Source organism: Protomyctophum bolini, assembly GCF_963924005.1.
Source record: "Protomyctophum bolini genome assembly, chromosome: 24".
Classification (NCBI taxonomy): Eukaryota; Metazoa; Chordata; class Actinopteri; order Myctophiformes; family Myctophidae; genus Protomyctophum; species Protomyctophum bolini.
The window spans coordinates 5,449,846-5,463,046 of record NC_137885.1 but is presented as its reverse complement, the minus strand read 5'-3'; the positions used below and the strand labels follow the sequence as shown (position 1 = coordinate 5,463,046).

Here is a 13,201-nt window from a genome sequence, read left to right as displayed (position 1 = left end):
AGGGCCTCAACCACTGAGGGGGCCTCGTCACAGGGAGAAGATTTTATTTTTTTCATGTATCCCTTACATGGGCTACTGGCCACATGTGGCCCCCACCTAGCTTCTTAATTTTGATCTCAAAGTGCACCAGATTGAAGCATTTTCATGGCAAATTTACAAAATTTTCTGGACCCTTGGTGGGCTAGCACCCCCCCCGGCGTGGAAAAGCAGGAGGGGGGGGCCTCAATATAATATGTTGCCTAGGGCCTCAAAAGGCAATACTATATTATAAGGTATGTGGAACCTTATTTAACACATAATGTCTGTACGGATATAATTAAACTTTGCTGTTTCATAACTTTGTTTAACTATTGATTCAACCCTCCGTAAAGGAGTTAACGAACAGGTATGGGTAATTCGTGATTTAAACACACACCGTTATATTACTCAAACACACACTTCCTCCAAGTTGCAATAAAGGCTCGCAAACAATCACTTATTTTCCGGCCATTTTATTACTACAATCTCATAACACACTCATACACGTACAAACACACTTCTACTAAACTTGTGTACAGTAAAAGCCTCATTTGCCTTGTCTGGCCCGTGTTTAGATATAGTTCAATAGCTTCCACAACTAATTGTTCTTATCATTATCACAAGATTCAGAGGTCGCGATATTAGGCATTAGCAGGTAATAAACTGAAACACAAAGAAACACAACATATGTATATGTAAACACCGCATTCCTCTAGTAGTAGCATAAACACATTTTACCTCCCAATTAACTGTATTAATATCTACATCCCTGAGATACTGTAATTGGTTGATAAGAGGATTTCTGTTCTTCTATAACACGGAGTATTTTCTGTAGAGGCAGTGAACTTCCTTAGTAGCACTAACATCTAACATATACAACACAACATGAAGTTACAAATATAAGCTGGGTCGGCACTTAATACTATAATGAGCCCACCACCCGGAATAAACGCGACAATGTCACAAAGGTAGAATGTAATGTATTATTAACAGGTCTAACTGATTGAATCACAAATACATTGTATAGCAGAGCAGGAAGCTCCCTGAACACAGTTGAGATATTTCATCAAGATTAGAACTGTCCCGTGACCCCCTGGGGTGATGACAGCTCCTAACAGAGACATTGTATGTACAGACCTGATTGTAAATAACTCTACGCAGATTACTCTTTCTATGAAGTTACCACAGTTTGCATGTTCTAACTGTGTCAGCCTGTGTACCTTATCTGATCCATGACACCGGTGTGTGCAACAAAGTATAACTCAAGCCTAATAAAGTTTTCATCTATGAAACATCTTCATCTCTCACATCACCAGTGTCTGCCTGGCTGGGAGGAGCCATGCTCATGGTGTCATGTCCTGAAGAGGGCGCCATTGGTCCAGGATGTCTGTTCAGCCAATCTGAGACCTTGGCAGAAGGTGTGTCACCACTCACTGCAACACAAGACAACAAACACACACATTTACACTTAGAATAAAAACATTTTGTTTAAAATGCTACTGTAGCCTAGGGGATATTTCTCATATTAGCCTATTATAACAGGCTTAAAAACATCTTGCTGGAAAAGAGGTTGTCTCTTTTCCAGCAAGATGACAGAGAGCTTTACAACAGAATGCCAACTATTGAGGACTGACTATTAATTAGGGCATTTGAACGCTGATGCCAGTCAGTCACAATGTGTGACAGGGTCTCAGTTTGAACACTGATGCCTGTCAGTCACAATGTGGGACAGGGTCTCAGTTTGAACACTGATGCCTGTCAGTCACAATGTGGGACAGGGTCTCAGTTTTAACGCTGATGCCTGTCAGTCACAATGTGGGACAGGGTCTCAGTTTGAACACTGATGCCTGTCAGTCACAATGTGGGACAGGGTCTCAGTTTGAACACTGATGCCTGTCAGTCACAATGTGGGACAGGGTCTCAGTTTGAACGCTGATGCCAGTCAGTCACAATGTGGGACAGGGTCTCAGTTTGAACACTGATGCCTGTCAGTCACAATGTGGGACAGGGTCTCAGTTTTAACGCTGATGCCTGTCAGTCACAATGTGGGACAGGGTTTCAGTTTGATGCCTGAGGGGCTGTCCCACGCAAAGGGACACGTCTGGTCACTCTGTAACTATAATGGAGAGGACATGTCTGGGAATGATAGTTTTCTTTTGAGATTTATGCAGTACCTCTTGTCGTCCAGTAGGTGTCCTACCTGACCACGTGCACTTTGACAGTGTCCTGACTTATTTGAAAGCAAGATACTTTGTTTGCAAATATATTGCCCTATGCCCAATGTGGGACAGGGTCTCAGTTTGTGGGACGCCTGAAAAGTCTTGGAAATGAGGGACTTCACGCAACTGGTCACCCTAAATATTGATCTCCTCAGCCTACTAATCATTCTTTATGTCACGGTCCGCTCCTCGGACCGTGAACTTTGAGTATCTTGTCAATATCATGTCAGTTTCATGTCAAGTCATGGTCAGTAATGTCAGTTTCTTTGACATTCATTGTATAGTTTCATGTCTAGTAGTATCGGTATCAGTATCTAGCTCCATTAAATTGGAACCCCTTATCTATGCTGTTACGCTTTAGCAGTTTAATTGTTGCCATGTGCCTAAGTTAAGTTTTTGTCACGGTCCACTCCTCGGACCGGGAACTTTGACTGTCCTTTATTTGAGATTGGACTTTAATATGTAGTTCTGTCATTTCATTGTTTTCAGCATGTTTGTATGTAATTGCTCATGTGTTCCTGCCTTGTAATTTGTCAGTGTTTCCACCTGTGTCCTTTTAGTCCCCCAGCCTATCCTATTGTTGATTGTATTTTGGTTCCACCTGTGCCCTGTTATCCTGTGTGTATTTAAGTCCTGTGTTTGCATATTGTTCTGGTTGGTTCGTTGTTTCCCTGTGGTGTGAGTCCCTGTATAGTTTCTGTGTTTTGCCATGCCTTTTTGCCCTGTTTTTGGAAGAACCTCAGTTTGATTTAATAAATCCTTTTAAATTTATTGCTCTGCCTACTGTCGCCTGCATTTGGGTCCTCTTCCGTACTCACTCCTGACAGTAGGTGTGTCAGCTGTCCTCAGCCCTGTCTGTAGCCCTGTCTCCAGCCCTGTCTGTAGCTCTGTCCCCAGCCCTGTCTGTAGCCCTGTCCCCAGCCCTGTCTGTAGCCCTGTCTCCAGCCCTGTCTGTAGCTCTGTCCCCAGCCCTGTCTGTAGCCCTGTCTGTAGCCCTGTCCCCAGCCCTGTCTGTAGCCCTGCCCCCAGCCCTGTCTGTAGCTCTGTCCCCAGCCATGTCTGTAGCCCTGTCTGTAGCTCTGTCCCCAGCCCTGTCTGTAGCTCTGTCCCCAGCCCTGTCTGTAGCCCTGTCTGTAGCCCTGTCCCCAGCCCTGTCTGTAGCCCTGCCCCCAGCCCTGTCTGTAGCTCTGTCCCCAGCCCTGTCTGTAGCCCTGTCTGTAGCCCTGTCCCCAGCCCTGTCTGTAGCCCTGCCCCCAGCCCTGTCTGTAGCTCTGTCCCCAGCCATGTCTGTAGCCCTGTCTGTAGCCCTGTCTGTAGCCCTGCCCCCAGCCCTGTCTGTAGCCCTGCCCCCAGCCCTGTCTGTAGCCCTGTCCCCAGCCCTGTCTGTAGCCCTGTCCCCAGCCCTGTCTGTAGCCCTGTCCCCAGCCCTGTCTGTAGCCCTGTCCCCAGCCCTGTCTGTAGCCCTGTCCCCAGCCCTGTCCCCAGCCCTGTCTGTAGCCCAGGCCTAGGCCCAGTCTGTAGTTCTGTCCCTCTTGTAGTTGGCCCTCCGTCTCCAGTTCCCCAGTCCAACTCCACTGTTTTCCCTTCCACCAGGACATTTGTTCCCCGCATCCCTGTCCCTCATTTTCCCCAAACTGCTTCCTCTTCTCAGCCCCCTCTGTTCCATCCTATTATGGCCGGCCCTACAGAAAGAGGTTTAGCTAGTCCACTACCCAGCCCGTCTACCGATCTCCCATTCTGTCTGTCAGCTTGTCTCCCCTTGTGTTTGTCTGCTAGTCTGTCTGCCAGTCAGCTTGTCCGCCTATTTACTCCCCAGTCCAGTTTTTCCTCCCACTTGTTTTCCCACGTGTTGTTGTGTCAAGTCGCCTGTATGTCTGCTTGCCTGGCAGTTTGTCAGGTAATCTGTTTGTCTGTTGGTATGTCTCAGTTGGTGCCCATGTGTTTGTCTATGTGCCTTTCTGCATGTCTGTCTGTGTGTCTGCCCTCCTGTCTATCTGTGTGAGTCTGTACGTTTTTGCCCTGTCCTCTGTCTCTTTGTCAGTGTTTTCTTGTGTCTCTGTCCAGTTCAGAATTACAACTAGCTGTCTGCCGTCTGCTAGTCTGTGATGTCTGTTGGCTGTGTTTTGTGTCTGTCTAGTTTGGTTGTGCTTGTCTTTGTATTTGTCCTTTCCTATGTCTGTTTTACCTGTTCGTCTGCTCCTCTGTCTTTTAGCCTTGAGTCACGTGTTCCTTGCCCTTCCCTTGCCCGGTCCTGTCCTGTCCAGTCCTACTGGCTCAGTATTTTTGCCCTGACCCTGCCAGTTCTGTTTTGTTCCTTGCCCTGGTTCTGCCCCACTCTGCCCCTTGTTCTGCCCTTGTTTCCCTGCTTCTGGCTCTCTCCTCACCCCCGCCACCCACCCTTGTTTGGTGGTCCTTGTTGGACGTCTTGGAGCCGTCCGTTGGGAGGGAGGTACTGTCACGGTCCGCTCCTCGGACCGTGAACTTTGAGTATCTTGTCAATATCATGTCAGTTTCATGTCAAGTCATGGTCAGTAATGTCAGTTTCTTTGACATTCATTGTATAGTTTCATGTCTAGTAGTATCGGTATCAGTATCTAGCTCCATTAAATTGGAACCCCTTATCTATGCTGTTACGCTTTAGCAGTTTAATTGTTGCCATGTGCCTAAGTTAAGTTTTTGTCACGGTCCACTCCTCGGACCGGGAACTTTGACTGTCCTTTATTTGAGATTGGACTTTAATATGTAGTTCTGTCATTTCATTGTTTTCAGCATGTTTGTATGTAATTGCTCATGTGTTCCTGCCTTGTAATTTGTCAGTGTTTCCACCTGTGTCCTTTTAGTCCCCCAGCCTATCCTATTGTTGATTGTATTTTGGTTCCACCTGTGCCCTGTTATCCTGTGTGTATTTAAGTCCTGTGTTTGCATATTGTTCTGGTTGGTTCGTTGTTTCCCTGTGGTGTGAGTCCCTGTATAGTTTCTGTGTTTTGCCATGCCTTTTTGCCCTGTTTTTGGAAGAACCTCAGTTTGATTTAATAAATCCTTTTAAATTTATTGCTCTGCCTACTGTCGCCTGCATTTGGGTCCTCTTCCGTACTCACTCCTGACAGTACGAACCAACCAGAACAATATGCAAACACAGGACTTAAATACACACAGGATAACAGGGCACAGGTGGAACCAAAATACAATCAACAATAGGATAGGCTGGGGGACTAAAAGGACACAGGTGGAAACACTGACAAATTACAAGGCAGGAACACATGAGCAATTACATACAAACATGCTGAAAACAATGAAATGACAGAACTACATATTAAAGTCCAATCTCAAATAAAGGACAGTCAAAGTTCCCGGTCCGAGGAGTGGACCGTGACAAAAACTTAACTTAGGCACATGGCAACAATTAAACTGCTAAAGCGTAACAGCATAGATAAGGGGTTCCAATTTAATGGAGCTAGATACTGATACCGATACTACTAGACATGAAACTATACAATGAATGTCAAAGAAACTGACATTACTGACCATGACTTGACATGAAACTGACATGATATTGACAAGATACTCAAAGTTCACGGTCCGAGGAGCGGACCGTGACACTTTAATGAAAATGAATCCAATCTTGTTATTTTATGAAATGCACAAACACACATTTTAGTAAGTAATGTATGTCCACATAAGAGGACAACAGTAAGACTCACTACTTGGTTCTTGTGGCTCCGTCATCACAAGCGTCAACATCGTATCGATCAGCTCCTCCTCTCTCTTCTTCCATTCTTCTGCTGTTAGAGTTTTAACTCCTGTCAGTCTCTCAAACAGAGTCTTCTGTCGTATCTCCTTATCAACAGGAAAGAGAGGGAACATTTTAATTAGTGAAAAAGCACAAATATCATCTCGATATATCAGATAGATGGTATATCAATCATCAGCACTTACATATTTTTTTATCTTCCTATATAAAAACAACAATGGAAAAATATGATCAATTACATTTGCATTTGTAACTAAAGCTAGTTATCAACAAAGTGTTATCCTATGTTGATTAATGTAATACATACTGTAGACCACAATGGAAACACTTACACTGGTCTCTGCCTGGCTTGAAACGACACTCATGGTGTCAAATCCTGAAGAGCGAGTTCCTCCACTCACTGGAACACAAGACAACAGACAGCAACACATTTACACTGACAACATAAACACACTCACTGGAACACAAGACAACAGACAGCAACACATTACATTACACGATTACATAATTATCACTTATTTTTTTCCTAAATTAATGCCATAAGTAGTCTGGCTGTGTGTCTTATAACTATTGAACCAATAAAAAGTATTAACAACAGCTGTGACTAAATAATTACTACCCATTGAAACACAGCCTCTTTTTATTTCCTGAAAAGTAACATTATTGGACATACAGTACAGGTTTCCATCTGACAGTGATGACATCATGATGTAAACAGGATATTGATACTCACTGCTTGGAGGAAGATGCTCCATGCTTCTCCTCCTCCTGACAGCTGGCAGGGTTGATTCTTCTAGCCCCGTCACCACAGAAGACTGAAAACACAATGAAACATAAAGTAATGAAATGAGAACTTAAATGTTTCATCTATGAAACATCTTCCTCTCTCACACTTACATCAGCATCAGTGAGGCTTGGAGCTTTACTGGCGGTGTCATATCCTGAAGAGCGAGTTCCTCCACTCACTGGAACACAAGACAACAGACAGCAACACATTACACTGACAATATAAACACACTCACTGGAACACAAGACAACAGACGGCAACACATTTACACTGACAATAATAAACACACTCACTGGAAGACAAGACAACAGACAGCAACACATTTACACTGACAATATAAACACACTCACTGGAACACAAGACAACAGACAGCAACACGTTTACACTGACAATATAAACACACTCACTGGAACACAAGACAACAGACAGCAACACGTTTACACTGACAATATAAACACACTCACTGGAACACAAGACAACAGACAGCAACACATTTACACTGACAATATAAACACACTCACTGGAACACAAGACAACAGACAAAAAATAAAAACAACTGGATGTGAAAACCCTACATGATACTGTTCCTCTTGACCTCTTAAGGACCCACAAGGTCGCACGCACTCAGGAACAATGCCAATATGCTGCAGACAGGATATTGATACTCACTGCTTGGAGGAAGATGCTCCATGCTGTTCCTTCTCCTGACAGCTGGCAGGGTTGGTTCTTCTGGCTCCGTCGTCACAGACCTCCACATCCTCTCTATCATCTCCTGCTCTCTCTTCTTCCATTCTTTTTCTGTTAAGGTTTTCTGTCCTTTCAGTCGTTCAATCAGGGTCATCTGTCTTGAAGGTCCAAAGTGTCCTCTGTCCCTCATCACCATGTCTTCTATTTTCTCCATCAGCTCTGTGACTTCTGAAATGTCCCAGTTGAGACCATGCAGAACATGGTACCTGTAGCCACATTTCTCCAGGATCCACCTCAGAGGTTCTCCTTCAGACTCGATGTACTCCTCAACACGTCTCCCTCCCAGCCACCATCCCCATGTGAACAGAACCAGAGCGCGTCTCCAGACTCTGTCCCCCAGCAGCTCCATGTGTTCCTCCACTGATCTCCTGTCAGCTTCACAGAAACTGGACCAGACAGGAACAGTCACCAGGACAGCGTGGGGTCCAGGAGAACACAGAGTCACACCGTGTAGAAGGACGTCTTTGGTCTTCTGTGATGGAGGTGTAGTCGACCAGTCTGGACAGTTCACCACACTCACTGTTCTTCCAGCAACTTCACTCTGTTGTCTGACACATTCTGTCAGTTTAGTCTGGGTTTTAAACTCCTGGAATATGAAGTTTACTGTATGTTAGTCTCTGTTGTCTGACACATTCTGTCAGTTTAGTCTGGGTTTTAAACTCCTGTATTATGACGTTTACTGTATGTTAGTCTCTGTTGTCTGACACATTCTGTCAGTTTAGTCTGGGTTTTAAACTCCTGGAATATGAAGTTTACTGTATGTTAGGTCACATTCTCACCAGAGAGCTTTGCTGCGATTAAAACGAATCCTGCTGCGCATTTTCAGAAAGTGCACTTCGTTTGACAGGTGTGAAGGCTCATTCGAATCCTAATGCGTATCAAAGAACCGCATTTTACTCCGAGCAAAAACGGGGGTTTCGCTTCGCTTCCAATCGCACTTGATTACGATTTGGTGCAGGTGTGAATGCAATCCGCAGTAAATAAAGGAAATGAAGCAAACAATGTGGCGGGTGAGGAGCTGAACACAGTTGGAGACGGAGAAGGCATATTTTACGCAGCGCAAAGATGTCCCGTTACCTTGGATAGACGTGGTCGGAGTACATTAATCAATTGCTTAAGAAAACACATAAAAACACTGCAGTGTATTATAGCCTACAGAATATTCTGTCTGTCTGTCTGTGCCGTAAACATGGAGCTGTCACTGTGTGGGGACTGGGGAGCAGGGACTTTCATCTCGACTTGTAAACTTGTAAACATTTTGCGCTGCTGTCTGTTATATCGGTGTGCTCAGCGCTGTGCCTCCATGCCCAAAAGTGCGTGGCGTGGCTGCTGCATGTATAATGAGAGAGCGAGAGAGCTGGGGGGGGGGGGGGGGGGTCCAGTCCCAGACGGCACGACACATGCACGTTATGAGTATAATTTTATCACCATAGAGTTCACTGTGTTGTAGGCTGTGTTGTAGGCTAGGTTTATGAATGGAACACATTGATAAAGGTCCCCCCTGCTGCGTTTCCAATTGCTACGGATGACAGTGTGAAGGCAAACTGCAGCAAATTAAATATGCAAGAATCCCAAAATCTCCGCCCATACGCATGAGTCTACCGAAGTATTAGGTGAGAATGTGACCTTAGTCTCTGTTGTCTGACACATTCTGTCAGTTTAGTCTGGGTTTTAAACTCCTGGAATATGAAGCTTACTGTATGTTAGTCATAATAATCAAAACATTCACTCTATTCTGTCCTCACTGGAGTTGCTCTTCAATCTTACTCACTGAATATATTATTCTCATTTTCTTTGTCTAACAGTGACAGTAATATGGGATTAATATTGTGCCGTAATCTGAATTCTGAAACGAACAAATCTCTAAAAGTTTAAACTCTGTGTTTGAAAGCTGTCAATTTGACATTCTATCTTCTCCACAGGATGTTCAGAGCAGTTTATTAACCCATTAATCCAGTTAGACCTGACGTCGAAATTTTAAAAAATGTCTTCTAAATCATGACAATTTTCTGAAAAACCTCATCAGCTCAATATTTCATGTCAAGGACCCAAAAATTATACATAATTGGCCGCCGACCCCCATCTCAAAATATGTTGTTCCAGTCCAGGGACCCCCCTACACACACACACACACGTTCGCTCTGAAAGAATATTTTTTCAAAGATTTGCGCCGCATTTTTCATAAATAGCAGACCTACAAGCTCGTAGTGCGGCACTCAGTGCTGCACTATGAGCTTGTAGATCTTCTTTTTTTCAACAGCTAAAGCATAACATAATGCTTGAAACACCAAAAGGGCTTCCTGCCCAAAATGGGTTAAGATGCTGATTCTACAAATACCTTCTAAATTAGTAGTTGTTACATTTTCAAGATAAAAAATTATTATCATTATAATTATAACATCACATTCATATAATATTACTCACCTTGAGTGGAGTTCGTTTAAACACAACATCCTGCAGTATGAGATCTCCAGCTCTGCTTCTCTGATCCTGTTCTCCACCAACCAGCATCACCTTCACCTCTGGTAGACTCTGATGTTCTCCTGACGCACACACACACGCACATTTTTTTTACACACACACACAAACGCAATTTTTTTTTACACACACACACACACACACACACACACACACACACACACACACACACACACACACACACACACACGCACACGCACACGCAATCCCAAATTTTCCCGACGGTGAATCTCTAACCGTGCGTCACCAGATCAATGATATAATGATATAGCAGCAGGTCGACTGTCTTCTGTGTTTTGGTAGATGATGTGAGACCGTGACATCAATGCTGTTTAAATTAATGTTTTTGTTTGTTGATTTACACATTATCTTTTCTATTAATATGTGGGATTCACACGCGCAGGCATGTGCACGCACGCACGCACGCACCTGCGCACACACACACACACACACACACACACACACACACACACACACACACACACACACACACACACACACACACACACACACACACACACACACACACACAGAAACATCACCTTCAAACAGAGCTTTCAGAGCAGTTCTTTGTCTCTGTGTCTTGGTCATCAATGTGTGGACATGTTCCTCTCTGATCTTCTTCCTCTCTGACGTCGTCTCTGAGACATCTCCACCATCTTCATAGTGTCCTCTGTTTCCTGCCACCATCTCCTCCATCTTCTGCAGCAGCTCTGTGACCTGAGTGTCATCTGTCTTCTGGTTGTTGAAGACATGGTACCTGCTCCCACATGTGTCAACAAGCCAGCGGAGGTCTTCTCCTTCAGCCTCGATGTGCTGCTCGATGCTTCTGTCTCCCAGAAGGTCTCCACCGGTGAACAGGACTATAGCCTGACTCCACGCGCTCTGTGACAGAAGGGTCATGTGTTCCTCTACTGCTACTCTCTGTGCTTTGGTGAATGCTGTATGAAGAGGAACGACCAGAAGGACAGCATGTGGTGCAGGAGGACAGAGAGACACACTGTCCTGGATCTCCAGTCTGTCCATCTCTGAGGTGTCCTGTAGTGGACGGTTGTAGTACCAGCCTGGTGAGTCCACCACTGTCACCTGTCTCCCTGCTACGCTACCCTGTCTCACCTCACACTGTGCTGACCTCTGACCCGTCTCACTAACTTTAAAACCACTTCCTCCTAGAATGATGTTTCCTGCTGAACTCTTCCCAGACAACTGCCTTCCCAAGAGCAGAATCCTGAGGTCAGTCAGTCCTGTCAGAGAAAACATTGTTTACTTTCACTTTGACAGTTTCTTATTTAAAAACTGGAGACATATCATTATTTCATCATTCATCGCAGTAAAAATAGCAAGACAATAGCAGATCTACAAGCTCACAATTAACACAATATGTTGTGTTATGAGCTTGTAGATCTGTTTGGGAATGTGCCCATATTAGGAATGATTAAAGAACCAGGATACAATGTCCAGGGAATTATATGTTGTTCTTAATATCGAAAAATCTCATTGTTAAAAAACAGTAGAAAAGTGTGTTCAGTGTACAGTTCAGTACAAAAGTTCACCAGGAGACATAATAATAATATATAATAATAATAATGTACATTACTACCTAGACTAGATAGTGAGTGTGCGTGTGTGTGTGTGTGTGTGTGTGTGTGTGTGTGTGTGTGTGTGTGTGTGTGTGTGTGCGTGTGTGTGTGTGTGTGTGTGTGTACCAGTATCTTCTGGAAGTCCAGTGGTTCGTTTCAGAGAGTCTGTCCTCCTTTGTTCTGCTCTTCTGCTGATATTTCTCTCCTTCTCCTTCAGTTCCTCTGAGACGTGTTCTTCTGTCTCATAGTGACCACCACTACTCTTCACCATCTGATCTATCTTCTCCATCAGCTGTGTGACCTGACTACCATCTCCTCTGTCACTGATGTTAAGAACATGGAAGCGGCCTTCACATTTCTCAGTGAGATATCTTAAGTCAGAGTCAGATCTAATGAGATCAGGTCTCATGTTGGTTTTATCAGCTACAGTGAACACCATAATAGCACGTTTCCACACTCGGTTACTGAGGAGAAGACTCACATGCTCCTCTGCTGACAGATCTGTTCCCTCATATGGGACGTCCAATGGCATCACTAGGACGAAGGCATGTGGTCCTGGAGGACACAGACTCACACTATGTTGGATTTCTAACTGGGTCAGTTTTGGGGTCAGATCTAGGGGGAAATCAGACTCCCATCCTGGAGTGTTGACCACACTGACCTGTCTCCCTGACAACTCTTGTCTCATGACACTCTTAGTTGTGTTTGTTCTAAAACCATCTCTGCCCAGGATGAGGTTTCCTACTGAACTCTTTCCACTGAGATTTCCACCGATCAGAACAATGCTCAGTTCTGACGGCTCGCTGTTCTTCCCTGGTTGGAAAAATAAACATAATATTGATAAAAATCACAGATGTGACTAAACTAGTATCAGTTTGTTGGTTTCATCTGATTTAATCCATTAAGACCTGAGGCTGATTCTACAAATGCCTTCTAAATCAGTAGATCTCAAGTCAAGGACACCCAGAATGATATGTCTTTGGCTACTATGCTATAGATCTGCTATACATCTGCTACGCTATAGATCTGCTATAAATCCTAAGAGTTTTCTGATAAAACTACATTGCTATACAGTATATAGGCCTATATATTTACGTTTAGCTGAACTCTAAAACCACACAGATCCTTTCCCAGTTTTAAAGGGTTGATAGAACTCACCAGTGATGGAAGCTGAGGTTCCACTGGCCATCCTGTCTACAGCTGTTGGTTGAACTGTAAAACATTAACATACAGTAGGTTACAATAATCTGCTGGTTTGTTGTCATTACTTTTATATCGTTACGTTTACATTGCCAAAGAAAAGAGTGGTGGAACAATACAGTGTCACACAGCTGGATCACTGGAACCGTACAGTCTACAGAATAGACAATTCATCACTTTGTGCATGTAACCGAGGCCAATGTGTATATGGTAACATGTGCAAGGCTCCTGAAATTGAAATTGAAATAGTGAATAAGCGCCAGGATGCGCAAACTTATATATTATAATTATATGATTGTGAAGGCATTCTTGACCTGCCCGCACCCCCCCCCCCCCCCTCCAACAGTCCCTCCTCCGACGGTCTTTGCAGAGAACGTACACAGGAATTAGGTAGTCTCTGATTTATAATCTGTTCAGTCCA

At 44.2% G+C, this 13,201-nt stretch overlaps 1 protein-coding gene across 1 annotated transcript; it reads right to left on the bottom strand.

The window, feature by feature from the left end:
* Window positions 1-1,268: 1,268 nt before the first annotated feature.
* On the bottom strand, window positions 1,269-12,769 carry LOC308311420 (uncharacterized protein; the record flags this gene model as incomplete). Its single annotated transcript, XM_080758107.1, has 10 exons — window positions 1,269-1,451; window positions 5,939-6,074; window positions 6,321-6,388; window positions 6,722-6,778; window positions 6,882-6,953; window positions 7,445-8,108; window positions 9,947-10,065; window positions 10,543-11,244; window positions 11,707-12,393; window positions 12,739-12,769. The coding sequence occupies 10 exons, from the start codon at window positions 12,767-12,769 to the stop codon at window positions 1,303-1,305; spliced, it is 2,685 nt and encodes an 894-aa protein (XP_080614233.1). The 3' UTR covers window positions 1,269-1,302.
* Between the last annotated feature and the right edge of the window lie 432 nt (window positions 12,770-13,201).